This window comes from Elgaria multicarinata, chromosome 18, assembly GCF_023053635.1.
Source record: "Elgaria multicarinata webbii isolate HBS135686 ecotype San Diego chromosome 18, rElgMul1.1.pri, whole genome shotgun sequence".
Taxonomy (NCBI): domain Eukaryota; kingdom Metazoa; phylum Chordata; class Lepidosauria; order Squamata; family Anguidae; genus Elgaria; species Elgaria multicarinata.
The window spans coordinates 3,487,693-3,514,388 of record NC_086188.1 but is presented as its reverse complement, the minus strand read 5'-3'; the positions used below and the strand labels follow the sequence as shown (position 1 = coordinate 3,514,388).

General features: G+C 47.0%; 1 protein-coding gene across 3 annotated transcripts in view; it reads right to left on the bottom strand.

Annotated features, from left to right (window-relative positions):
* GRK3 (G protein-coupled receptor kinase 3) overlaps positions 1 to 26,696 on the bottom strand; it is a 73,075-nt gene that overhangs the window by 36,259 nt on the left and 10,120 nt on the right. For 2 of the 3 annotated variants that reach the window (XM_063143961.1, XM_063143962.1), the window contains exons 2-4: positions 24,354 to 24,430; positions 3,241 to 3,314; positions 657 to 758 (exon numbers count right to left, since the gene is read on the bottom strand). In XM_063143961.1, the coding sequence (XP_063000031.1) occupies positions 657 to 758; positions 3,241 to 3,314; positions 24,354 to 24,430 (253 nt within the window). The remainder of the gene's footprint in view (positions 1 to 656; positions 759 to 3,240; positions 3,315 to 24,353; positions 24,431 to 26,696) is intronic. The other variant, XM_063143963.1, reaches the window with a different exon arrangement.

Sequence of the window (26,696 nt, the reverse complement as noted above, 5' to 3'; positions counted from 1 at the left end):
CCACACAGGCATCATAGTTTAAATAAAAGCAGCTACTACTGCTAAGAGGATCAAAGTACTGACACACCAGGACATTTTTCTCCGGCTTCAGACACTTTTAGCAAAAACACTCTCTTAAAACAGGGTTCTCCGAGGCCACAGAGTCAAAGTGAGTTGAAGCAAATGGGATTACGGTGCCCAATTGCCTTGCGGTTCTTGGAGAGCTGTTGTATTCAAGTCTCTGGTTCAGCCTTCCTATTAAGAACTCTCTCCAGTTTTAGGGGCACCCCTTTAAAGAAGATTGAGGGGAGACATGATAACACTCTTCAAATACTTAAAAGGTTGTCACACAGAGGAGGGCCAGGATCTCTTCTTGATCATCTCAGAGTGCAGGACACGGAATAACGGGCTCAAGTTACAGGAAGCCAGATTCCGGCTGGACATCAGGAAAAACTTCCTGACTGTTAGAGCGGTACGACAATGGAACCGGTTACCTAGGGAGGTAGTGGCTCTCCCACATTAGAGGCCTTCAAGAGGCAGCTGGCAGCCATCTGTCAGGGATGCTTTAGGGTGGATTCCTGCAGTGAGCGGGGGGGTTGGACTCGATGGCCTTGTAGGCCCCTTCCAACTCTACTATTCTATGATTCTATGAATAATCCCAGGAGGTCCATACGCACATGCGAACAAGAGAGCAGCTCCTTCATGATGTAGGTGTCATAAATCTGCCGGCTCCTGCTGAGACGATCTTCCTCGGAGTCCAACTTTTCGTATTCTTTTATCTGCAAAACACAATAAGGCGAAGCAGTGTTGAGCCTTCCTGGAACATGCAAGTGGGGGACCTCTCCATCCACACACTCCCCCGCCGTGACACGGATCTCTCGCGCATTCTGGAACTTGGACCCACTGCAGTGAAGGGGGAGGGGGGCAAGGGTGAGCCACTATGAAACAGCTGCAGGCATGGGGCCGCTGGGTAAAAGTCATGCCGTGGCACAGAGAGAGAGAGAGAAATTTGGCTCTTCCTTTTCTGAAATATTGGACTGACGAACAGTCCTACATGACTGAAAAGCTTGCGCTTTGACTGTTAATTCTCGGGCAGCCTTTCCCAGCTTGGTGTCTTCGAGAAGTCTTGGACTTCAACTCCCAGCATTCCCCCTTCTGGAGGACGCTAGGTTGAGGAAGGCTGTTCTGGGGGGTCCAGATGAATGTTTTCCAACCTGCTTCCGCATCCCTCACTCTGTGGGCCCAACAGAGCGACTGAGCTGTCAATTTGTCAGGGTCTTGTCTTTTCAAACAGATCGATCCCACTTCTGGTGCACCTCTCTCCTCCTTTTACAACGCTCTTATGGCAAAAGAGGAGCCCTGCTCACATTTCTCCAAGTGACAAGAGCAGCGCGCTGGCAACCAACCTAGCGGGGCTGCTGCAGCCAGCACCTGGTACTCCCTCCCTCCCTCCCTCCCTGGCAGATCCTGGGCTATTTTGGGAAGCAGCGAGAGGAACTTTCCAAGCGCAGGGGAGCAGGCCAAGTGATCGCAAGCTGCAATCAAGCTTCTTAGCCTAACTGACTCAGCTCCGTCCACTAATTCCTCTAATCAGTTTCCATGGAAAAGAGACGTCTGCGTTTACGTCAGGCCTGTAGCAGCGTTGGCACCAGAAAGGGGATTTGCCCCCGGGGGGGCGGGGTCAGCACCTACATCCTCTGAAGAGGGTGGCACAGGTGCGCCACCTGTCCATGTTGGTTATTGATATGGCATAGTCAGACCTTGTTGGCATTGACGCTGCCGGTTGCACTTCTGAGTAATTAGAGACTTAAGAAGAGCCCTGCAGCTGCATCAGCACTAAATTCCACCCAGGCTGACATCTTTTTTCCAACCGCGGGCAGCTACACAACTCTGGAAAGTGCACAAGCAAGGCGTTAAGCCAACCTCTGGAGCATGTTCAGAGGAGGGGCAACGAGGATGATCAGGGGTCTGGAAACAAAGCCCTACGAGGAGAGACTGACAGAACTGGGCGTGTTTAGCCTGGAGAAGAAGAGAAGGCTGAGGGGAGACACGCCATCTTTCCCACACAACGCTACCTAGCAAGGAATCGTCTTACATGCCAGAATTAGAAAGCACAGTTTACCTGACAGCTGAAAGACATACATTTGACAGCTTGGGTTAGAACATCCCCCCACCATCACCCTCAAAAAAAACCCCCTCTCAGTCGTGACTCAAGTAGCAACAGATGAGATTCCTCGAATGTGGAGCCTTCCTGCATCTGACGATGTGTTAATTTGACCACATTTCTTCTATTCTCATTAGAAGACGCAAGGAATCAAATGTAGCATAATCCCAGGAGAATTAATTCTAAGCGCGCACGCGCGCACACACACATACCACTTCTGAAATCTCTTCATTGGCTTCCAATTCACTTCGGAATCCAATATAAACTTCTCCTGTTGACCTACAAAGCTTTTCACGGTCTAGCTCCTTCCTATCTCTCCTCTCTCATCTCACACTATTGCCCCGCTCGTGCTCTTCGCTCCTCTGATGCCATGTTTCTCGCCTGCCCAAGGGTCTCTACTTCCCTTGCTCGGCTTCGTCCATTTTCTTCTGCTGCCCCTTATGCCTGGAACGCTCTTCCAGAACATTTGAGAACTACAAGTTCAACCGCAGCTTTTAAAACTCAGCTAAAAACTTTTCTTTTTCCTAAAGCTTTTAAAACTTGATTTTGTTCTGACTTTTATACTGTTAGTTTTACCCTACCCAGTGCCTGTTTACCCTACCCTGTGCCTGTTTGCATTCTCTTCCCCTCCTTATTGTTTTATTATGGTTTTATTAGAATGTAAGCCTATGCGGCAGGGTCTCGCTATTTACTGTTTTACTCTGTACAGCACCATGTACATTGATGGTGCTATATAAATAAATAATAATAATAATAATAATCATAGCTGTCCGCGGATCCACCCTTTATCAATTTTTTTTGCTCTAATCTAAGCAAACTCAATTCCTTTGCCTTCTCCCACCCACCCCTAAAATTTAGAACACAGCACTGAAAAGTCACAGAATGGGATGCAAATAGGAGAGGTTCAATGGATTTTCCATGTAAAAGGTCTGTCTGCCTATGACCAGTTGGTATCCAACTTTTCACGCACCTTCAGCATTCTTCTCTGCAGTGAACGCTTTTATAAGACAAGAAAAAGGCTCCTTTGCCACATCAAAACAAGCCAGGCACCATCCCCTGGAAGGGTCATTTGAACCCCATGGAGGCAGGCCTCTTACCTCTTCATAAAACTTCAGCTGTGGTACCCCTTCGTCAATATCAGTCTGGCAAAAGTCCTTGAACAGCAAAAACCCTAGTAAAGAGGCAACAGAATCGTTTTAATGAAGATAATAAAATATATATATTAATCTCAGCTAAAATACACAAGTCGAAAGAGCCCTCTTTGCAAATTCTTATCTACCCGAATCAACATCCAATCTACTGGGATACAAAAGGGTGTCTGTGAAGCATTTTGCAAAATAGAAAAACAGGACAAGTTTCATGCCTGGGTTCACAGGCCTGCCTTGAGCCTTGTAGTTTTATTTGCTCCTGATTTGCCAAAGACATTTACCAGGCGACTGTTTCACTGATTAATGGTCTGCTGGATTCTGACTGGACAAATCTTCAAGATCCCATTAAATGGCCCCGTTGCGTTTAATCGGCAAAACAATACATCTGATTTTTTATACTACTGTTAGCATACTGTGCCTTTGGAGCAGAGCTTTGCAAACATTTTCCCTGACAGCAACACGGTATGACGTCACAGGGCCCATCAAAAGGCAAATACAGCATGCAAAGTTTGACGTGATAAAAAACACACCCCAAGGTAAATTTATCACATCGAAAAGTGGCATGCAAAGCAGACCAGGGTTTGGGAGAGAAGTAAAGCAAAATTTAATCCCCCATCATGGTATTTATTTATTTATTTATTCATTCATTCATTCATTCATTCAATTTATACCCGCCTATATACGGAATACCCTAGTCTATGGTTAGTCTCACTATAAAAATGTTTGGGTTGGCAGCAAACCAGAACTTGGCTGAAACTTTCACGGCTCAGAGGTAAGGGTGTATTGATTGTCAAGACTTTTTCTCTCCTCCCAAACATTTAGCAATATGAAATGAACCTGGGTCTGGGGGGTTTTCGCTCATAGTTTTAAAGTTGTTATAGTGGTTTTAAATGTTTGTGTATATTGTATGTTTTTGTGGGTTTTAATTTTTGTATATTGGTTTTTAAGTGTCTAAATATTATGTAAACCGCCCATTTGTATACAAATGCAATAAATAAATAAATTCTGTATTACTTCTGCTTGTGACTAATACAGACATTATCGCACTACAGACAATGGGTTTTGTTTATTTATTTATTATTGCATTTATATCCCGCCTTTTTTCCTGCAAGGAACCCAAGGCGGTGTACATAATCCTCCTCCTCTCCATGTTATCCTCACAACAACAACCCTGTGAGGTAGGCTGGGCTGAGAGTCTGTGACTGGCCCAAAGCCACCAAGTGAGCTTCCATGGCCGAGTGGGGACTAGAACCCAGATCTCCCGACTCCCAGTCCAACACTCCAGCCACTACACCACACTGGGTTCACCAGACACTGACAATGGACACACGCGTGGGCGCATGTGTAGCTAATAAAGGGACCTAAAAATATTTGTTCATTGTGTATTTGTTTATTTGCTTATCAGCCCCACTTGCTTATACCCAAGGCCCAAGGCAAGTGATACACATGGGCCCATAAAGTGAGAGAACTTGGAGAGAGAGAGAGAACTAACTATGAGCCTAGGACCAAGATACCCACTTAAGCAGAATTCAGTTCCACCAAAATCAGCAAAGCTTGCTTCTCCGTAGGTTGCATTTCCCTCAATTACACAAAATCGCTTTCCCCGCACGATTCTGCGACTCGATCATTATTTCAAACAAAGGAGACTTAAGGGAGACCAATGCAGTTGGCAGCCGATTTTCTCTCTGATGCACCCCACAAACACACACAAGCGAACAAGATGTGGTGATTTTCTGTGCAAAGCAAGAGAGAAAATCTCAGACTAGTGGACGGTCTTCATGGGGTTACCCGTAGAGTCCGCCTGGTGCCCAGGTATCTCCTGGTGCTGGGCACAGGACAGCAGGAGAACACGGTCTTGTCCTGTCAGCAGCGCAAAAAATCTCACACAGACGTGCATCCGGAACATTTTCCCACCCAGCGATGTTTCGATCCTCCGCTCTACAGGCAGCAATGCGGTAAATTTGTTTCTGCAGAAGACAATTCCCCAGCAAGCCCAGCAGCGAGGAATGTGGATCCAAAGCAAACATATACATTGGAGGCCGTGTTAATTGGCACAGAATTAAGAGCGGATCCAGCTTAATCCCCTTGGGAAACGGTAAGAAAGGGTTTACCCAAGAGGAACGACCAGACGGCCACGGATGCTCAGCTGCGGTTGCCGGAGGACGCGCATGGAAAAGCACCACTCCGTGCCCACCAACACCTGGTGCCAAAGGCGCTTCATGTACAATTAATCCAGAAACACAAGATAGGATGGGAGGCGACGGATCTTCTAAGAGCGTTGGAAGAATAACAACGCCTGTTTAGGCCAGGAACCCACCTGTGTCCAGACTCTGGGCCTGATAAACCAGCTCCCAATTGGACGAGCGGGATTTTACTGTGGGTCTCAGCTCGGACTGGGACCCTGGGGGTGTTAAGACGCCTCCCCAGAGGTATTTTAGCCAACTGCTGGTGAAACAGCTCAGCAAGAAGCCCCTTGCACAGCCATGCTAATCCAGCTTTGACATTTCCCAAGACGGCAAACTTGCTGGCCTTGGCCGATACACTAGATCAGTCCCTGCTCTAACTGCTGGTGCCGTCTGCCCTGTTCAGGACTGCAAGGGCTGGGATGTTTTGAAGGCAGGCAGGGAGGAGGGAGCTCCACAGAGAGGAACAAGGCACATTCACCGCATTAAGACGTGAAGGAGGAAGGCCCAAGCAAAAGGCTGGTTCTTAAGGAGGCTTAAGGGGAGATAAGGTAGAGGTGTGCAAAACGATGCCTGGTGCGCAAAATGTGGATAGGGAGTCATTCTTCTCCCTCTCTCATAAAACTGGAACCCAATGGGGCCATCCCACGAAGCTGATGGGTGGGAGATTCAGGACTGATAAGAAGAAGTCCTTCACACAGCGCATAATCAAACTATGGGATTCGCTACCACAAGATGTTGCGATGGCCACCAATTTGGATGGCTTTAAAGGGGGTTGGATAAATTCCTGCAGGAGAAGGCTATCCGTGGCTACTAGTCCTGCTGGCTATGTGCTACCTCCAGTAACAGAGGCAATGGGCCTATGAACACCAGTTGCTGGGGAAGATGGGTGGGAGGATGCTGTTGCACCTGTGCTGGTGGGTTCCTGGTCAACAGCTGGCTGGCCGCTGTGTGAACAGAGTGCTGGCCTGGATGGACCCTTGGCCTAATCCAGCAGGGCTCTTCTAATGTCACTAAGTTCAACATCTAAGGTCCTCTTCTGGGTGCCTACTCTGAGAGAGGCTCGGAGTGTGGCAATGAGGGACAGGGCCTTTTCGGTGGTGGCCCCCAGACTATGGAACGATCTCCCTGATGAGGCTCGCCTGGTGCCAACGCTGCTATCTTTCCGGCGCCAGGTTAAGACTTTCCTCTTTGCCCAGGCTTATAGTGGCACATCTTAATTACCCACACGTTTAGTATTTTAATGGCTTTTAACGCTTTATGTGTGTATGTTCTGTGTTTTAGAATTTTAAATTTTGTATACTCAGTTTTATCTTAATTTTAGAATAATAATAATAATAATAATAATAATAATAATAATAATAATAATAATAATAATACACACACTCACACACTTGCTCTATGCCTGCTTCTTTGCCTAGCCACATCAGGCCCAGAGACTCATGTCTTCCACCTTTCCAAAGCCCAGCAGCCAACCGGCTGAATAAACTGACATTATGTCTAACCCTACTGCCCCTGTTTTATTTATTACATTTATATACCGCCCCATAGACAAAGCTCTCTGGGAGGTTTATAAAAGTTAAAAACAGTGAACATTAAAAAGCATACAAAATTTAAAACCATCAAAAACATAAACAGTATAAAAACTGGGAGAAGCTGTTTAAGGTAATCAATCAGAATCAGATTCGGAAATAGAGCAGGCGGTGCCAGACACCAGCCAGCCTGTACCAGTGAGGGAGGAAGCTCTCACGGGCGATGCCCCAGCTGGGAGTCAGCCCTCTCCAGAGCTTTATCTCCTCAAGGCCAAATCCTACACACTCAGTGGGAAGTGAGGTTTCTTCCGGAGGTCTTGACAAGCTAGCTGATGCTAGGGTCTGCCAGAAGCTCAAACACACGGCGTGGAAGGAAGGTGTGAGAAAGTCAGTTCGATTACGCCAGAACCTGCCTCCACACCAGACGCTCTGAAGTTATGGGTGTTTGGGCAGTGGCTTCCTATTCTTCTTGAACGGACAATTGTCTTGCTTAGTTCGCATAGTTTTTCCTAGGGGGACGTTTCCAAGAGAGTAGAGTCTCTTCAGGTAGAAGAGACGTTTATTGCTTAATAAAAGCTTTGTGGAGTACTTAGCAAGCCTCAAAAGCGGAAGTGTTCTGAGAAACACGACAACTGGGTTATTTTGGGGGCGGGGAGAGATCATTCCCCCCTCCCACAAACAAGGAGGCAAGCACTAGTGCATTGAAAACTACAGCACAGTCAATTTAGCTTAAAGGTTTGGAAGAAAAGCTTACTGCAAGAAGATAGCCGAGGAAGGCCGCGGAACATAAAAGAACCACCCGACTGCATCAGACCAAATATCCAACAGCACTCAGCCAGATACTTTCGGAAGCCTACAAGTTGCTAATGTCCTCTCTCTTTCTCCTTCTGTGTTGGGTTTGTAAAGGAAAGCAAGCTCCAGGAAGTCTTGGGACACGGACTATTGCAACACAGTGTGGGGGTCTATGAATCCACTCCCAATCAGACCCATCACATTCCTTTCAGAAGATGTGTCTTATAGGGCAGAGTTGGGCAGAAGGTGGGTCTGGTTCTACTGGGAGATCTCTGGGTGATTTGCAGAAGATAGATAAGGATTCTGGTTTAGCAAAAGCAGCAACAAAATGACCCACCCTAATATGAAAAGCTTGGGGTAAACAGGTATGGCTTTTGGTGTGGAAGGCTGGTGAGATTCATTTGGTTCTACAACCCAAACGAAATTCCCAGGTGCAGGATGCTTCAATCCTGTGTCTTTTGCACAAAGGTTCTAGCTAGTGGATCTCAAAGTTCTAATAATAATTTAAAAAATGAAGTAGATCCCACAAACAGGAAGATTTCCCATCCCTAATAAAGGGCCCCCACCATGAATTAAAGACTCTCGCAAAACACAGCTGTCATCAAACTCCAAGGAAATGTGCACACCCAATATTTTATTTTAAATTTATTCATTATATTTCTAAATGTATTTATTACATTTCTAATCCACCCAATAATTAATGTTACAAACAGTTAAACAGACCAGAAATGTGCTCCTTTCGCAACCATGGTTTCTGGATATTTCCCTGTTCCAGATCCAATGTCTCCATCCTCCCCCCTCGTATTTTTGCCTTTAGATAACATGAAACAGCCTCCAAGGGTTTCCATTTCTACGTCAACAAACGCTGTCGTAATCTCAAGCAGGCTGACTCAGACACACAATGGAACTGGAGTGAATCTCTCTTATGAGTCACAAATACGACACACCATTAGTATGCAGCCAATTAAAACACACACAGAGAGAGAGAGAAGACACAAAGGATATAATATTAGTTTTGTGAAGTACCGAAAAAGACCTAAAACCAACATACCCTTAAGAGTTGTTTGGCATTTGCTGATGGATTTATGCACAGCCCTGGCTTTATTTGAGTAAGAAATACAAATATTTGCTGGGGGAATATTGTAATTTTCCCTCTGGGTCTTATCAAGATAGGCACATAGTGTTTCCCAGGCAAAAATAATCAAGAGGTGTTGCATGTGTTAACACAGGGGCTATAAAACGGTACTTTATTGATTGTTTATTTAGAAGCTTTCTTTGCACTCAGCAAGAATATACTGCAACCCGCCCCAAATCCATTTCTCATCGAACCATCCCTTACAGACAAAAATTCACCATAAAGCCAGAAGTCTTCATTGTATATTTATCTGTTTCTATATTTATAGGCCATTTTTCTCGAGTGAACCCTTCCAGGGCCACTCACAACATATTAAAAGGTAATGTTTCAATGTACAATCCATAAAACCACCTTCTAAAACTCCTTCTTTACTTGTTTTAAACCAGATGTGGACTAGCTGTGGCCTGCCAGTTGTTGTTAGCCTATGGCTGCTATATATCCTGGTCATGGGCTATGCTGGCTGGGGCAGATGGGAGCTGGAATACAATATAATCAGGAAAATCCACATCTGCTTTACAGCAACATACCTAACCTTCAACCACAATTTATTATTTATTTATTTATTTATTAATTACATTTCTATACCGCCCAATAGCCGGAGCTCTCTGGGCGGTTCACAAAAATTAAAAACATTCGAAGTATAAAACAACAGTATAAAACCATAATATAAAATACAATATAAAAGCTCAACCAGATCAAAACAGCAGCAATGCAAAATTACAAATTTAAAACACCCAAGTTAAAATTTATCTATAGACTGTTAAAATGCTGGGAGAATAAAAAGGTCTCCACCTGGCGTCTAAAAGCATATAATGTAGGTGCCAAGCGAACCTCCTTAGGGAGCTCATTCCACAGCCGGGGTGCCACAGCAGAGAAGGCCCTCCTCCTGGTAGCCACCTGCCTCACTTCCTTTGGCAGGGGCTTGCAGAGAAGGACCCCTGAAGATGACCTTAGGGTCCGGGCAGGTACATACAGGAGGAGGCGTTCCTTCAGATAGCCTGGCCCCAAGCCGTTTAGGGCTTTAAATGTTAATACCAGCACTTTGAATCAGACCGGACCTGCACTGGCAGCCAATGGAGCTGGAAAAGGACTGGCGTGATGTGGTCTCGTCGGCCAGTCCCTGTTAGTAACCGTGCTGCCCTAAGCTGGTCCATTTGATTTCAAAGTATTCCTGGAACACTGTGATGGATTTGGGGCTCAGAGAAACCCTCATTAACGCCCGGTAAACATTCCCAGAGGCCCCCAACAGCCCTGTGCAGACATAATGCTAAACCAGATTACCACTACAGGAATAATTCTGGGTGACCCTCTGGTGTGCATGCTCTCTTCTTCTCCTCTGGCATAGCCATGTGAAGCAGATCAGATTCACCTCCTGTTTCAAATCAACCGCAGTATGTCATTAGGTGTACAAACTGTGATTAGATTTAACTATGGTTTGTCCCAACAGGCCAACTTCAAACCGTTGTTAGCAATCCACGTGGGCTTCACCAGCGGCATGGAGCAGACCATGGGCTCTGGGTAACAGGCCGGTTCACAAGTGCAAACTTTTTATTTTAGCCTCTTGAAAAATCACCATCGCTTAAGAGACAAAAGATTCTTGATTGCTAAAGGGAATTTACCAAAAAGGCCACTTTATTTTTAAACACATGTCATGTTCACATCTGGTTCCTTTATTTAGCAGCAGAGTTTCATTCGTGTGGGTTTTTTTGTTTTTTAGCTGAACTTTTAATCCAACTTCCTGCTGGAAGATTAACAAGAAGGTCAGAAGCTCTGCTCTGGGAAACAGAACTCAACCTTCTTTCCTTAAAATATCACACTGGAGCCTGTCGACATTCGAAAGCAGCAACCGCTCACCACAAACAAAGCCGAACTAATTGGGTCTTTATTTGGCCAATGAACTCCACAGCCTTCAGTGAGGCAATTACAGAGAGCAGTGATGAATTGACAAATGTGGGGGGACGGACGAGGACAGATCTGCAGAAACTCGAAGGAAAAAAAGGGAGAGAAACAAAGAGGATTGTGGGGGGGGGGAGGGCACGGGGGGGGAGGCGTGTGGACACAACAGGAAAACCCAATGACGGAAAGCATTCGGTGCCGACCGTTCCCTTCTGGGTCGGCCTTTCCAAAGCTGTTTTGCAGAACTGTGGCAGCTACACAAGCCGTTCAGCAAGGAACAGCGAAGACGCTTTTTGCGCCGCTTCGTCAGCGACACTCGTGCGCCGTTACTGCAAACAGAGAGGACATGTAAGGTGCGTCTCTGTGCAGCAGTGCCGTTTTAAAAATGTACCTCGTATCAGTTTTTGGTCATAATTCATATTATCTCTTTATCCCGGTAGCCATAATTTGCCTTCTGGATTAGCTACTGTTACAAACATATGGCTCCTCAAGCAGGGCTGGGATATCAGGAGTATGGCTTTTATTCTGGGGACGTGAGTCTTGCGCAAGGACGGGAAACAAGGAGGTATGAGGACACTCGGGGAACGCCTGATCTCACACCACCTTGCCCATGTACCAAAGTAGCCTTCCAAGGCTCTGCTCCAAGCCTTCTGAGGGTAGGCGGGTGGCGACCAGAGAGAGGGCCTTCTCGGTGGTGGCGCCCCATTGATGGAATTTCCCCCCCTTGGAGGCTCGTCTGGCCACACTGTTCCCTTTTTCAATGCCAGGCAGAAAAACGTTCTATTCTCCCAGGTTTTTAATGTTTAACTATTTTTTATTGGTTTTCATTATGGTTTCTTGTTTGGTTTTATTGATGATTTCAGTGCTATGCAAACTGCTCTGAAAACATGGTGGAAGGCAGGTATAGAGACGTGTATAAAATCAAACAAACATTTCACTGCCAGACTCAGCACATGGGATTTCCCTCCACTGAGAACGCTGGTTGAAAAGAGACGCGATTCCAACGAACTCTCCCATGAAGTCACAGCTCCACCCCACCACTGCAAAACACAATTGCGTCGCGCGACCTAGCGAGCTGAGAAGTTTGGAAGGAACGGGGCATGAGAAGCAATGGCTCAAGGTCACTGCCATCTCCACAGCAAAAGTCCCCTCTCCGTATTCAGCTGCATTCTTGTAGCTTAGCCACAAGCAGAAAGGAAAGGGCTTTATCACATCAGGGAGTGATAATGTGGTTGGGGGGGGAAGCCTTTCCTGACATTCACAGCACTCCAACCATTTACTCAAGAGGAGCCCTATGAATACTGCCAGGGACAGCTGCAGAATGGCTCACGGATCGCACCTTAAGCAGAAGTAGAGGCGGCCTCCAGGGAAGAGGGAATACACACATACACACACACACACACATATATATTATATATAAATTCCAGGCCACTTTGGTTTCTCTGCGGTTCCTTCAAAGGTCACCTTTTTGTTTCCAATAAAAAAACAGCAGCGGCAGCATGACCAGAATGCCAATTAATCACTCTGGAGAGAAATCAAAGCCAAAGAGAGAAGATAAGGCCAAAAAAAAAAAACCACAGGGGGATGGAGAGAAAGAGGAGAGTCTCATTTTTCATAACTTATGGAGTCTCCATAAGTATTAGTAGGTTCAAATGGATCCAGGAAGAGCAAGCCTTCGCTTTCTTGGAAACGGTCCCACACGCATCTCTCAGCACACATCCTGGAGCATCTTTAACCAAAGGGCGCCTCCCAATCAAAAGCAAAGGGCCACGGCTTAGGTGGCTGGAACGGAGCCAGAAAAAAAATAAGGACTCATAATCTCCAAATTAACTATGGCAGCAACCAGGTCACACAGAGGTCTGGGTTTTTAATATACATACTGGATCAGGATTTGGGCCTGGACTGCGAGGCTACTTGCTTTATTTATTACTATAGTTATATAGCCGTCTCATAATACAAGTCCTGTGGGCAGCTCACAGAACAAATACAACAGAAAACAAAAAAGCAATTAAAACAAAAACACAATTAACATATGGATCTTAAACTGAAAGGTTCAGAGCATAAAACAAAGGTTAGAACCTAGGAAGAGCCCTGCTGGATCAGACCAAGGGTCCATCTAGTTCAGCATTCTGTTCACACAGTGGCCAGCCAGCTGTACACAGGAAACCCACAAGCAGGAAATGAGGACAATGGCACCCTCCCACCTATGTTCCCCAGCAACTGGTGTACATTATCTTATTGCAGAGCCATCAGGAGTAGAAGCGATTGATAGCCTTTTCCTCCAGGAATTCGTTTAATCCCATTTCAAAGCCATCCAAATTGCAGGCCGTTGCTACATCTCGTGGTAGCGAATGCCATAGTTTAACTATGCAGGGCCCGTTCAAAAAAAAAACAAAGCCAGTGGTTCCCAATTGGGGGTCCGTGGACCCCAGGGGGGCCACGTAACCCACCCAGGGGGTCCGTGGCACCATTCACCTATTAGATCTGCAAGGTCTGCATTTTAATAAAAGGAAATATGCGGTCTGTTTGCTTCGACGGTGACGTCATGCGCAAAAGCACCTGTGTGAATTAGCGGCTAGCTTCAGAGATGACTTCCCTGCACCTAATCCTGAAAACTCCTGGAGAAGGAATCCTTTTGAATGTGGTGATGTACAACTAACAACTCTTATCTGCGGAAGAGCGAGATGCACTTGTTGACGTGACTTGTGATGGTTCATTGAAATCATTTTTCAAAGAATATAGACCGGAACAATTCTGGGTGAAGGTTTTTCCTGATTATAAGAAGTTAGGTGAAAAAGCTTTGAAACATCTAGTTCTTTTTTGTTCCACATATCTTTGTGAACAAACATAGAAATCGGCTCGATGTTGATCCGGATTTGAGAGTAAAAGTAGGAAATATTGAACCGGATGTGGAAGGGATTGTTCAGGACAAAAAGAGGCATGATTCCTCCCATCACATTTAGGTTTAGTAGCTGCTAGACATGTCATAATTTGTTCAGTTGTAAACTAGACGTTAGTAAAATTAAATTTGTCTTTATGTTCCTAACTAAATCATTGTCATTTTTGCGTGGTAATATCCCAAATATCACAAATTTTATGGTCTGTTTTTTCGCATCCCTAAAATCCTTTGCTTATTAGGGGCTACCCCTTATTTTCTCCAAAAAATTGCTTCGCACAGGTAACTACCATAGAGATAACAAAATTTTCAAAAGGAGGGGGTCCATGGCTTGGCATTTGAAAAACAAGGGGTCCTCAGTACTTAGCTAATTGGGAACCACTACGCTAAGCCATGGTTAGGCCGCTAATCCTTTTACAGCAAATGGGCGTGTTTAAACCATGACTATGTAGCCACCATGGTTAGGAATGATTCACGTGACATGCTAAATCATGGCACACATGCCCCACTAAGCCATAACATTTAGCTCAAAATGTTTAACCGCCACATGTCGTCTGAACAGGGTTGCACTGTGTAAAGAAGGCCTGGACGAATAAAAAAGGGATAAGGTCCCCGTGATACAAACCGGGAGGTCCCCTCATCCATGGATGGCAAATGATTTGTTTTGGACTGACCTGGCATTCAGCGGCAGCACTAGCAGGCCAGGGGACGAGCTGGGAAGGTAACCAAGAACCTTCCCACGGGCAGAATAGCTGGAGGAGGGAGCACTTGCATGGCGTGAAATCACTCCTCCCAGCTTACCTGAACCACCCCCCATATCTCTGCCTACCCGTAAACACTCATATAAGGGCACCCTCATCCTGTTTCCCACATTAACTCAATCACTCAGTCACATCGTGAAAACAGTAAAAGACGGAACAGTTCAGGAAAGATATCCCAGTTCAGTATAGACCACATCAACGCGCTGCTGTGTACTGGTAGCAAAATTGCATCTGTATCTTCTAGCGGGGGAACAGGTGGGACCTCAAAAGCTGGCCTAAGCCTATAACCACCTACGGCTATGCACAGAAATCCGCCTTTTTTATTTCTTCTGCAGAGGCCAAGACTCTCGACTTCTCCCCGCTGAGATTACCAAACGGTTTCTTAACGACTCCAAGATCGGCTGATCTTTTGCTCTCCCCCGACAGCACGGCAGGTAGATCTCGTTTTCAAAGGTGCGGCGATAGCAGCTTCTCAGAGGCACGGAAAGCCGTACTTACCTTGCTCACAGCGAGCGGCGTGCCGAGACTTAATTAGGGCTTGTAACATGCAATGAGATGAAAAGGGTGGAACGGTCCAGGCAGCGGCTTTCTGATGGTGGGGAGGACGGCAAGGAAAATAAAGAGGACCTGAGCAGTTGACTGAGACAAGGGAGAACGGGGAATCGACGAGGAGGCAGAAACTGAACGCCACGATAGCTTGGGGCCAAACGAGACATGAAAATAAACGCTTCTCTTCCAGCATGGTCACAGGGACACCCTGGTCACTTATAAAGAGCAGGAGGGGGGGTCTTTGACATTATTATTTATTTATTTATTTATTACATTTCTATACCGCCCAATAGCCGGAGCTCTTGAGAGCGTGCTTGAGAGAGGCCTGACCCACAACGTCCTGCAGTCCCAGGAAGATTGCTGTCCCCTGGCACGCTCTCCCTGCGGCCTGAAACAACCATGGCACCACACTAGAAATCAGAAGACAGCTTCCCTTCTAAATCTACGTACCCCAACCTACGTTTCTATACTTCAAATCCAGTGCTTCTTGTTCCATCCCCATGGAGAGGGTGAAAAAAAGAAGAAGCCGGTGTTATACACACACAAACACACACAGAGTTCTTGGAGGTGACAATCTTCTATACTTCTTATTTAATATTTCCCCCTCTCCGCGTCCAGGTCTTCCAAGGCTTTCCTCATGTGGTTTTCTGCCTACGCCTTCCATTGTCTTTGCAGCTCATCTCCTTCCCAATCTGCCAGCGTTCATTCGTTTGCCAGCAGACACACACACACACACACACACACATATATTACATTCCGGATCCATTATCTTCTACAAGAGGCTTGCCAAAGGGTTAGGATGTCTCCTAGAGAACGCACTTCACACAGACCTCTTGCCGATGAATCGTTCCATTATTTAACGAAAAGAAGACGCTCAAGCTGCTGCTATAAATACAGGCTGGGATCAAACATTTCACACGGTGCGCTGTTTTGGAAGACCGAACACGGACACCTCCTTCCATCTCAAAGTTGCTGGCTGATAGAAAAAAAACCAGAGCAACAGCAAATTCTTGGTTCAGAAGCACCACAGCAATGGTGGCGCTCTCCCTGATTCCGCACTCAGTACTGCCTTCATCGGGGAGGGCATGACCCAATCCGGTCATTTGTTGATGAGCTTATAGCAGCTCCTTCCACTACAATGGATCAGGCACCACATGTAGGCCAAGAGCTCCATGTATGCAGTAGAGCTCCACATCAGGAAACCTGGATTTCTCCCCAAAGTCACCCCAATGAAGAACAAGAAACTTTAAGGCCTTAGATAGATGTAAGGTTTAGCCCGGGATTGTCCCAGGGTCATCCCTGTTCATGTAAATGATGCACAGTATATCCCGGGAGCAGGCAGGGACGATCCCGGGATAAACCTTAGGTCTAACTAAGGCCTAAGTTGCAGTGCAGGTATTTATTTATTTTCCCCCCCCTTCAAATACGCTGAGCCTCGTGTAGCGCAGAGTGGTAAAGCAGCAGTTTCTGCAGCCAAAACTCTCCCCACGGCCTGAGTTCGATCCCAGCGGAAGCTGGTTTCAGGCAGCCGGCTCAGCCTTCCATCCTCCCGAGGTCGGTAAAATGAGTACCCAGTTAGCTGGGGGAAAGGGAATAACAGCCGGGGAAGGCAACGGCAAACCACCCCGCTATAAGGCCTGCCAAGAAAACGTCAGCGAAAGCTGGCGTCCCTCCAAGAGTCAGTAATGACTCAGTGCTTGCACGAGAGGTTCCTTTCCTTTCCTTCGAATACGCTAGTGTTTCATGGATTAGCGCATACAAAACTCCTAAGAGAAATCCGATGGATCGTTTTCAAAGGCCATGTTAAGAAAATTGGCTTCACAGGCAAAACGCATTGATCTAGGATCCTTTGGGGAGTCGTTTACTTTCGCAAGATCGATCTCACGCTTAGACTTTACAAACTGAGCCGCTGGAGGATCACGTGAACATGCGCGTGGAGCCAAGCCCCGCAGAAAGGATGTTCTGCACAAAGCCTGCACAATGCGTAACCCAGCAAACGTGTTGTAAGCCAACACCATCACCACCACACCCGGTGTCCTAACAGGGCTTCAATAAACCTGTCTTTGCACCTTCAACAAAATATTAGAGGGGTCAAGTATCTGCTAGGCTACAGTACGTGCATTGTGGCAAGTCCTAAACAACTTGGGACCAGGATACCTGAGAGAGTGCCTTCTCCCTTACCATCCTGCCCAATCGCTGAGGACGTCGGAGGGCCTGCTCCTGGCAGAATAAGTCATGATCTCCAACATCGAGCTTTGCATATTCTTGTAGAAACCCAATAAGCTAATCACTAACTATAAGCCTACTATTTCTGTTTTGCCCTCAATATATCCTAATAACTTTTGGATTGGTAACTTGAAATTTGAGTGATAATATGTCTTTCCAAAGTCCCTTCATTTTTTTTAACGTGACCAAAAAAAATATCCGAAAAGTCAGCGTGATGCGCTTTTTTAAAAAAAGCAAACCTTATTTATTCTACACCTGCAGCCAGTTAAAATCTGTGATCATCCCTGGAGTCCAAATCCAGAGAAAGAAGTTTCATCCACTTCTTACAAATAATACATGTTCCAGGAACGTTGTGGGTTTCCATCTGCAGCGAGTCTGCTTTTAAGGACTAAATGCTGAGGTGCCTGTTTTGCCACTGGGCAAAGATGTTTTGATTGCTCCCGCTACTCTTCTGGCAGAGAACCATTAAATTATGACAGTCTGCTACTGGAACAGACAGAGGTCTGACACAGACATTACACAAAGGGCTCACATGAGGAACGGAGCCTTTCAAAGCACAGAACTGTCTAGGCGACCCAAAAGCAGGACACTGGCTTGGGTGGCCACTGAGCACCCAAGGGTGGTCTGGAAGTGATGCATCAAAGACAGTCATCCAAGGACGAGCCCTCAGGCAAAATGAGCTCTTCGTTGACTCTACAAAGGCCTCCCCCAACCTGACCCCCCCTCCAGATGTGCTGGGCAACACCACATTGTTGGGCGTGACAGGAGCTGCAGGGCGCCCGCCTGGTCTTATTTATTTCTGATTTGATTTCTAGCCCTGGAGGACCACGGCCGCCACAGATTGGACAATAGTAAGCTAGATGTACCCAGTATCAGGCAGCTTCCTGTGTTCCTGTTTAAGTCAGCCCTTTATTTAGATCCATGAGGACTGGAATATTACTTTATTTTTATGGGAAGATCACAGCTCAGTGGCAGAGCACCTCCTGTTCACGCAAACGACCCCAGGTTCGATTCGTGGCATTTCCAGGAACAGCTAAGAAAGACCTTGATCTGAAGTCCAGGACAGCCATGGATAGTCTGTGTCGAAAACACTGCACTGAGAGATGGACCAGTGACCGATTTGATAGAATACCGCTTCTTGTGTTCCTAAAACCGGGTGACACAGACTCCAGTTCACAAGAGCAGGAGTATTCAGCCTCCAAAGAAGTGAGTTCCATCAGCCTTCACGCTGACTGGTCCCGTGGAAACCCCTAGAGCAGCCTTTCTCAACCTGGGGCGCTCCAGATGTGTTGGACTACAACTCCCAGAATGCCCCAGCCAGCTGGCTGGGGCATTCTGGGAGATGCAGTCCAACACATCTGGAGCACCCCAGGTTGAGAAAGGCTGCCCTAGAGTTTTGTAAACCGCCCAGAGAGCTCCGGCTATGGGGCGCTATATAAATGTAATAAATAAAATAAATAAATAAATAAAAGCGAACGTTGCGTTAAGCGAGCCTGGGAAATTTGTCGCAGGAAACAAAACTCGCAAGGCCCCCTCCCTAAACAAGGAGTGTGATCCAACGAGCACAGTGAAAACCCATCAAAAACCAGATTAATCATCCAGAGATCCCTGGAAGAGTGCCAACCCAGGAGAGAGCTGCCAGCATGAACGGAAGCCGTAGGAAGGCATCATTGAATCAGCAGGTGGAAATTCTTCCAAGTAGAGACGGCTCAGCCAATCGAAAGGTCAACTTCAGTTTCGTTTCTTTAGATTTCTTCCTTAAGGGTGCCCCGAAAATAGGAATATATCCTAATTTCAATTCATCTTCATAAAAGACCCTTTGAAAGAGGTTGGCCTGCAAGCCTTGACAGAGGAGAAAACGTAAAGCCCAGGTCAACCCATCATCTATGGGAGCCTTCCGCAACCTGGGACCCTCTAGATGTTTTGGACCTTAATGCCCATCAGTCCCAGGCAACAGGAATGCTGGGAGTTGTAGTCCAAACCATCTGGAGGACACCAGGATGAGGAAGGTTGATCTATGGAGACACTTTCTGGCTCCAAGAAGAACTAAATCAGTAATCATACATGAAAACTCTTGGATAGAAGGTGTACCAACGATGGACGAGACATGATCAACAGACACGACAATCCTAACAGCAGCCCTGTTGGATCAGACCAAACATCTGCCTAGTCCTGTCTCCTGGTCCTGGCCAATCAAATGCCTCCGAGAACCCCATCAGAAGGGTGTGAGGGCAAGAGCCCTTCCTTGGTTACTTCCTCATAACTGGTATTCAGAGGTATACGGACTCTGCCATGTGGAAGTTTCCATTCTCACCTTGTAGACCTAGTAGCCACAGAGGGAACAGCCATGATTCTGCATGAACTGCCATGAAAGGCAGCAAAGGAATAAAGCATAACAGAAAATAATGGAGACGGGATGGGGAAAGAGAGAGAGAGCGGTCAAGACCTTCTCATTGCTCAGAGCCTGGCTGTACAACGTTGTTTTCGGTTTGTCTGTGGCTGGGCAGGGGTGTGAGGTCTCTGCCTTTATGTTGCTTTGTCACTGTTTCTAAATATTTCTTGTATTTTAGGGGGGGAAACACTGAAAGTGTTAATGGCATTAAATGGTTGTGAATGGCCTTTGGGGGAAAAACAAACCCACTTCTGATAAATAAATATTCTTGGGTACGAAAATTGCATCCCAATTCTTGGGCTAGGAGATAAATTCTGGAATCTGAATTATGGTGATATGCTATGTGTATGTTTTTCACAATTTATTCCAGCCTCAGACTGCAACTCCCATCATGGAGGCGGAAGGAAGGCGTGAGAAAGTCAGTTCGATTACACCAGAACATGCCTCCGCACCAGGCGCTCTAAAGTTACGGCCGTTTGAGAAGTGGCTTCCTATTCTTCTTGAGCGGACAATTGTCTTGCTTAGTTTGCATAGTCTAACACATTTGGAGGCTGATTTATTCTGCTTCAGCTAGCCATGTGGGGAGAGAAAGGAGCCAGCCCCACACCCACGACAACAGCAGGGATTTCAGCCTGGGTCACCCTCAGTCCAAGGGCAGCCTTTGCCCCACCTTGCCACATTGGCTACATGATCAACATCCCTCCCTTCAAAAGCCTTGATTAGGAAGATCAATAATTTCATTCCTATTCGTTAAAGTGTAACCGGCAAGACCATTAATCCCAAACTATTTTTTTAAAAAAATGCAAATATTGCTTCGGCTGCCTAATTTTAAATCGCCCAGAAACTCCTGCTTGCCGCAAACGGCAGAAACCCAGCGCAGTTCTGGACTTTACAGAAACAGGCAAAACGAAAACAAAGAGGCCGTACGGTGAGAAGCCACGTCTCATCCTGCTCGTCCTGTAGCAAACAGGATGTGGAGAGGAGCAAAATCAGTTAAAGGTGGTTGGTTGAGTCAAGACAGAGCTCAAACAGCGCCAAGGCTTCGGAGGAAGCAGCTTGCACCAGGACAAAAGAAAGCGGCAGCTTAATTGCCGATAAAAATAGGGTTTCAGATAAATGCGCTATCAGTGCCCTGGCGAAGAACTCTCCCACTTCCTCCTCCTTTTCGCCAGGGGCAGTGCTACCAGGAGGCAAAGCGGGGAGGAGGATCTTGGCCCAAACCCAAGGCGACGGCGAGCAAGGGAGATTTTGACCCGTGGGGCCACATTCCCCCAGGAAGTTCACCCACATGATAACCCCCATTGAAATGAAGGGGGCCTACAGCTCGTGTGCAGAAGTACTTCCTGGGAGATTGGTGCGATGTCAGAAAACCAACGGAGTCAGCCGAGCATTTGACCTCGAAAAGCCCTCGGCTGAAGTGGCTCAGGAGGAAACCAGAAAACCGCTCCCTGCCTCTTCCTCCTCCTGTTCATTTAGGCAGCAAACGTTCTACCGATTTTCTTCCTTTGCAACTATTCCCCCTTCCGCAAATAGGGAACCGCAGAGGTCCAGTTCCTCGCCGGAGCAGGTGTTACAGCGAGGGAGGAACAAGAATACCCTCTTCTTTAACGGAGAAAGCTGCAAAATCGCGGCGTTTTGTACGCCATCCGGCAAAAGCAGAAGACCGGCGTCGCAAACTCAAAAATTACGGCTGCAGAAACTCAAAGTCTGGCCAGCAGCATTTGGGTTATGGGGATCCGCCGGAAATTCCTCCCCCTCCCCAAACCCACTTCAGCTCACAGCAGCTCAATTGACTTTTCACTCCCAAAGGTGAAGCGAACAGTCTCCATTTTAGGAGCGGCTTCCGTCAGACAAAAGACTTTGAAGTGCCCCAAGGTCACAAAGGACAACCAGAGCGCCTCCTCGGCTCCCCAAGGCCCCCAGTGGCTCAAAACAGCTCTTTTTATTTGACGGTGCTTCTGCAAGACGTGCTTGTGTACATTTCGCCAATGCTAGGCAACGATGCATTGATTATTCAAGAGGCACCTCGCATCGGGGAGACCAACACGCTAACAAGGATTTAGCGTTGTCAGGGCAAGACGGGCTTGTTCTTCAGAGCGACACATTTGCCAAACTCTTCAAACTCTCCGTCATGGAGCTGGGTAGGGGGTAGGGACGCTTTATGGGCGTACCAGTCAAGGCAAAGGGTGGGACATCCCATGCGCAAGACACAACATGCTATTGCTCAGCTGGAGAGCACCTCGTTTTGCACGTGGAGAGTCAATCCGTGGCATTTCCAGGGAGAACGGGGAAAGGCATCTCTCTGAAAACCTGCAGAGCTACTGCCACCCAGGTTAAAGAATACTGATCTGGACAGGCAAACAGGCCAACTCAGTAGAAGGCAGAAAGATTCCTAGATTTTTAACACACATTACAATCCGCCTTTCATGTACCCAAACAGGGATCTCAAAACATTTGCAAGAGACTCTCGCAGTGTAAAGATGGGACACAGTACAGCTGCAATAACCAAAGTTAAACAAGGGTGTGTGGAGACCACTTTAAACTTCCAACATCACTGGTTGCTTCGCAGAATACCTACACACTGCCAGAAACAAACTAGCAAGGAACTCTGGACTTGTTTGACCAGTGGCCTCAAGTACACTGACCCAAACCACTGGCCAATGGGCCCTCCACCTGAATTCTGCCATACTCAAGAGCTTAAAAGCTGCGCAGTTCTTCAAAGTGGACTAACAAGCTGCAAGACAGACATATATATCGGTGTCATGTCTAACCCTACTGCCCCTGTTTTGGGACATGTTTCAGGTAATCAATCAGAACCAGATTCAGAACTAGAAGACACAGCACCAGACACCAGCCAGCCTGTACCAGTGGGGGAGGAAGCTCTCACAGGCGATTCCCCAGCTGGGAGTCAGCCCTCTCCAGAGCTTACCTCCTCAAGGCCAAATCCTACACACTCAGTGGGAAGTGAGGTTTCTTCCGGAGGAGAGCGTCCCGACAAGCTAGCTGATGCTAGGGTCCGCCGGAAGCTCAAATGCATGGGGCGCCGGCGGAAGGAAGGCGTGAGAAAGTCAGTTCGATTACATCAGAACGTGCCTCCGCACCAGGCGCTCTAAAGTTACGGCCGTTGGAGAAGTGGCTTCCTATTCTTCTTGAGCGGACAATTGTCTTGCTTAGTTTGCATAGTTTTGCCTAGGGGGAGGTTTCCAAGAGGTTAGAGTGTCTTCAGGTAGAAGAGACGTTTCTTGCTTAATAAAAGCTTTGTGGATTGCTTAGCAAACCTCGTCATTTGCCTCCCGTCGAAAGCAGGAGTTTTCTGAGAAACACAACAATCGGTTTCATATCAGTTTAAGTGCCACGGCTTACACCCAAATGATCTTAGGAATGGTAGCATGATAGATCTCTATCAGAGATCCTTAGCTTCCCTCAACACACACACCTATAGTCTGTAGGATTCTCTCGGGGGAAGGAAATGACTTTTAAATTGACTTAGGTCTGTGGTGTAAATATGCCCGCAAGGGTCCTAACTCTTGCAGCCTGAAACTTAAAAAGGTTAGGCAAAGGGAAATCACCAGCGGCCTCATTTTTGTGGTGCCTGTTTGTGCATAAGAGTGCCCCGAAGAAGCTCAGATCTGCAGATTCCCTCCCAGTGCCACAAGAAAATCCCCCTCCCTGGCCCAGATGTTCTGGCAGGAGCTAGCATAAACGGATTTCAAAAGCGAAAGAACCCCATCAGAGGCCAGGTGTGGTAGCTCTACAAAGTAATACAACCAAAACAGCCGGCGAAACACTGAGGGATGTCTCCAACCACCTTGCCCTGTCTGCAAAGCTTTCTCCCAAAACGTCTGGCTGAACACTGTTGGAGGACGGAAGGCTGAGCTGGAGGCACGGGCACACACACCCCGCCGTCCTGATGTGCCAGGCCTTCTGCTCTCACTGCAAACACAACTATTCACACTGCTGGCCTGGAGCCGGAACATGGATTCCGCACAAAATGGGGCACAGATACACGCACAGCCCAGGCTCATTTCTGGAAACATTTCCAAACTGTGAGCTGGGAAGAAGCAGGTCTTGAACAATTAAGCCACCGCACTGGACACACCCATCAGTCTATGCGCCTTGGACTGGGGCAGCTCCCAAGGAGCATGGATGCTCCCCCCCGTCCCGTCCCGTGCTTAACCAGTCCAGGCAGGGCACAGTGTGTAAACCGTCCAGAGAGCTTCGGCTATAGGGCGATATATAAATGTAATAAATAAATAAGTCAGCCTCCCCCATCTTGGAACCCTCTAGATGTTTGGGATTACAACTCCCGGCATCCCTGATTACTGGTCTTGCTGGCTGGGGTTGATGGGAGTTGGAGTCCAAAACATCTGGAAAGCACCAGGTTGGGGAAGGGTAGCATGAGGTCATGCCAGGGTTCCAGGAAGAAGCTCATTGTAGGGCTGACCTGGCAGGAGAATTCCAGAAGGATCGCCCTCCGCCCCCCAGCCCTGGGCCAAGAGCCCATATTAATGGGGTTATCTGCCCGTTGTTCCAGGAAATGATCTTATTTTGTTTGTTAAGCACCATTTGCCTCCAAATTTCATCCAGGAAAGCACACAGTTGAGCCCCAGGAATCAATAGCTGGGCTAACACCCACGCAGGGCGTGCAGTTCAGATCACCAGCGTAACGACGGGGGAATAGAATTCATGCCAGAGCTTACCTATCTTCTGGCTGAAAATCTTATCAAAGGTTAACTCTCCTCTCTCCTCCAAATACTTCTGCATCACACTTCGGATACTGAAAGAGAAAACATTGCAAACAGATTACTTCTAGTTATATCACCCACAACAAGGAAATTAAGAAAGATACAGCGAGTGGAAGACACACGCTAATACGGCCAGGTCTAAGTAGCTGCATAAACCTTAAATTGTCATCCTGGTGGAATTAGGGATCACGTTTTCTAATACAAATGGAAGGTTCTTTTTTGCATAAACAGACCACCCATAAAACATCCGTATCTATTCCATCGCACTCTTTTAACATTTTGACCCTGTTCAGGGGAGACACTAAGCCACGGTGGTTCAGCCTTTTGAGCTAAACGTGATGGCGTAGCGTGTCGTGTGAACCAGGACTTAGTGTATCATGTGAACCATTCCTAATTATGGTAGCTATATAAACACACTCACTAACAGGGTCAGCGGCCCCACCGTGGCTTAGTGTATTGTCTGAACAGGCCCTCTGTCACATCCAAGAAACAAAATCCAGCATGGCGCTATGGAGAACGAAAGCAAAAAGCAGCCAGTCAAAACACACACACACACAAGGAAGGAAGGAAAGAGTGCTGGACTAGATGGACCCTTGGTCTGATCCAGCATCAAGGCTCTTCTTAACCTACTTTTAACCTACTTAAAAGGTGGTCACACAGAGGAGGGCCAGGATCTCTTCTCGATCCTCCCAGAGTGCAGGACACGGAATCATGGCCTCAAGTTACAGGAAGCCAGATTCCAACTGGACATCAGGAAGAACTTCCTGACTGTTAGAGCAGTACGACAATGGAACCAGTTACCTAGGGAGGTAGTGGGCTCTCCCACACTCGAGGCCTTCAAGAGGCAGCTGGACGAGCATCTGTCAGGGATGCTTTAGGGTGGATTCCTGCATTGAGCAGGGGGGTTGGACCCGATGGCCTTGTAGGCCCCTTCCAACTCTGCTATTCTATGATTCTATGTTCTTATTTGGCTAGCATACATCTAAAAGCACTGGCAGAGACAGCCATCCATCTTATTTATTTATTTAATTAATTTATGTATTTATTACATTTCTATACCGCCCCACAGCCGAAGCTCTCTCGGCGGTTCACAAAGGTTAAAACAGTAAACATTAAAAAGTATTCAAAACTGAAAAACCATCAGAAACATAAAAACAACAGTATAAAAACATCTTTGCACAGGCAACGAGATGGATGGCTCAGATCATCTCAGGAACGAGTCAAGTACAGCTTATTTGCTTGCACAGAGTATGATGTTTTATATGCGAAAGTGACGGGAGCTGAGAATTACCCACTAACAGAATTGACTTTTGGTGGGCCCACTGTTTTCCAATTATATATATATATAAAAAAGCAAGCGCAGATAAACACCGGCTTGGGAAGGTTTGATGTTCTGCCTCTCCAAGCTCAAGCAGGAGAGCTGAGATGCTTTGGCATTGGCCTTCACCACATTGGTAACTGCAGCGTGTCTTGAAGACAGAGGAGGCCTTTGAGCAAAGAGGTGTTTCATCCTACGGGGTACACCAATGTTCTGCTTGCTCAGATAAATGAGGGTCCACTGCGTGCTTCATTACCAGGTTCCTTCCAGGTGGTGTGATTATGTGACCGCTTAGGGTAGTCACACCTGAAGGCAACTGGAACTATCAGTCGTCCTGATGCCAGTGTGGACACAGCTAAGATGCTGAGGAAGGGGCTTTGGGTTAAAGTGCAGTGCAGACCACTAAAAGCCACTGGCTAGTCTGGACACAAGCAGGCCCGGGAGAAGACCTTACATACAGACATTCAGTTTTCCATACATCTACTTTGTCAGTTGAGGGCCTTTTTGCATTTGAGACACTCCCTAAATCCTAAAAAGTTTGTCATTATTTATGTTATCTGGCACCAATGCCAGGAAGCAAACTTGGGGTGATCCACCGAAGCCCAGAGGTTGTTAAAACAAGAGAGGCAACAACCACAAAATGAACTGCACTTCCAGAAGACCTTTTGGGAATGGAAGAGCAGTTGCAATCTCTGCTCCCAGGCAAATTAAGTCTGAATGAATGAACAAATCAATCTCACAACTGGAGAGAGCCAAAGGCGATCCAATCCAACCCATACCTTACATGGCTTGGGACCACAATACCTGACAGAACGCCTCTCCCGACATGAACCTACCCGTACACTGCGCTCTACATCTAAGGTCCTCCTCCGAGCGCCTACTCCGAGGGAAGCTCGGAAGATGGCAACAAGGGAGAGGGCCTTCTCAGTGGTGGCCCCCCAATTATGGAATGATCTCCCTGACGAAGCTCGCCTGGCGCC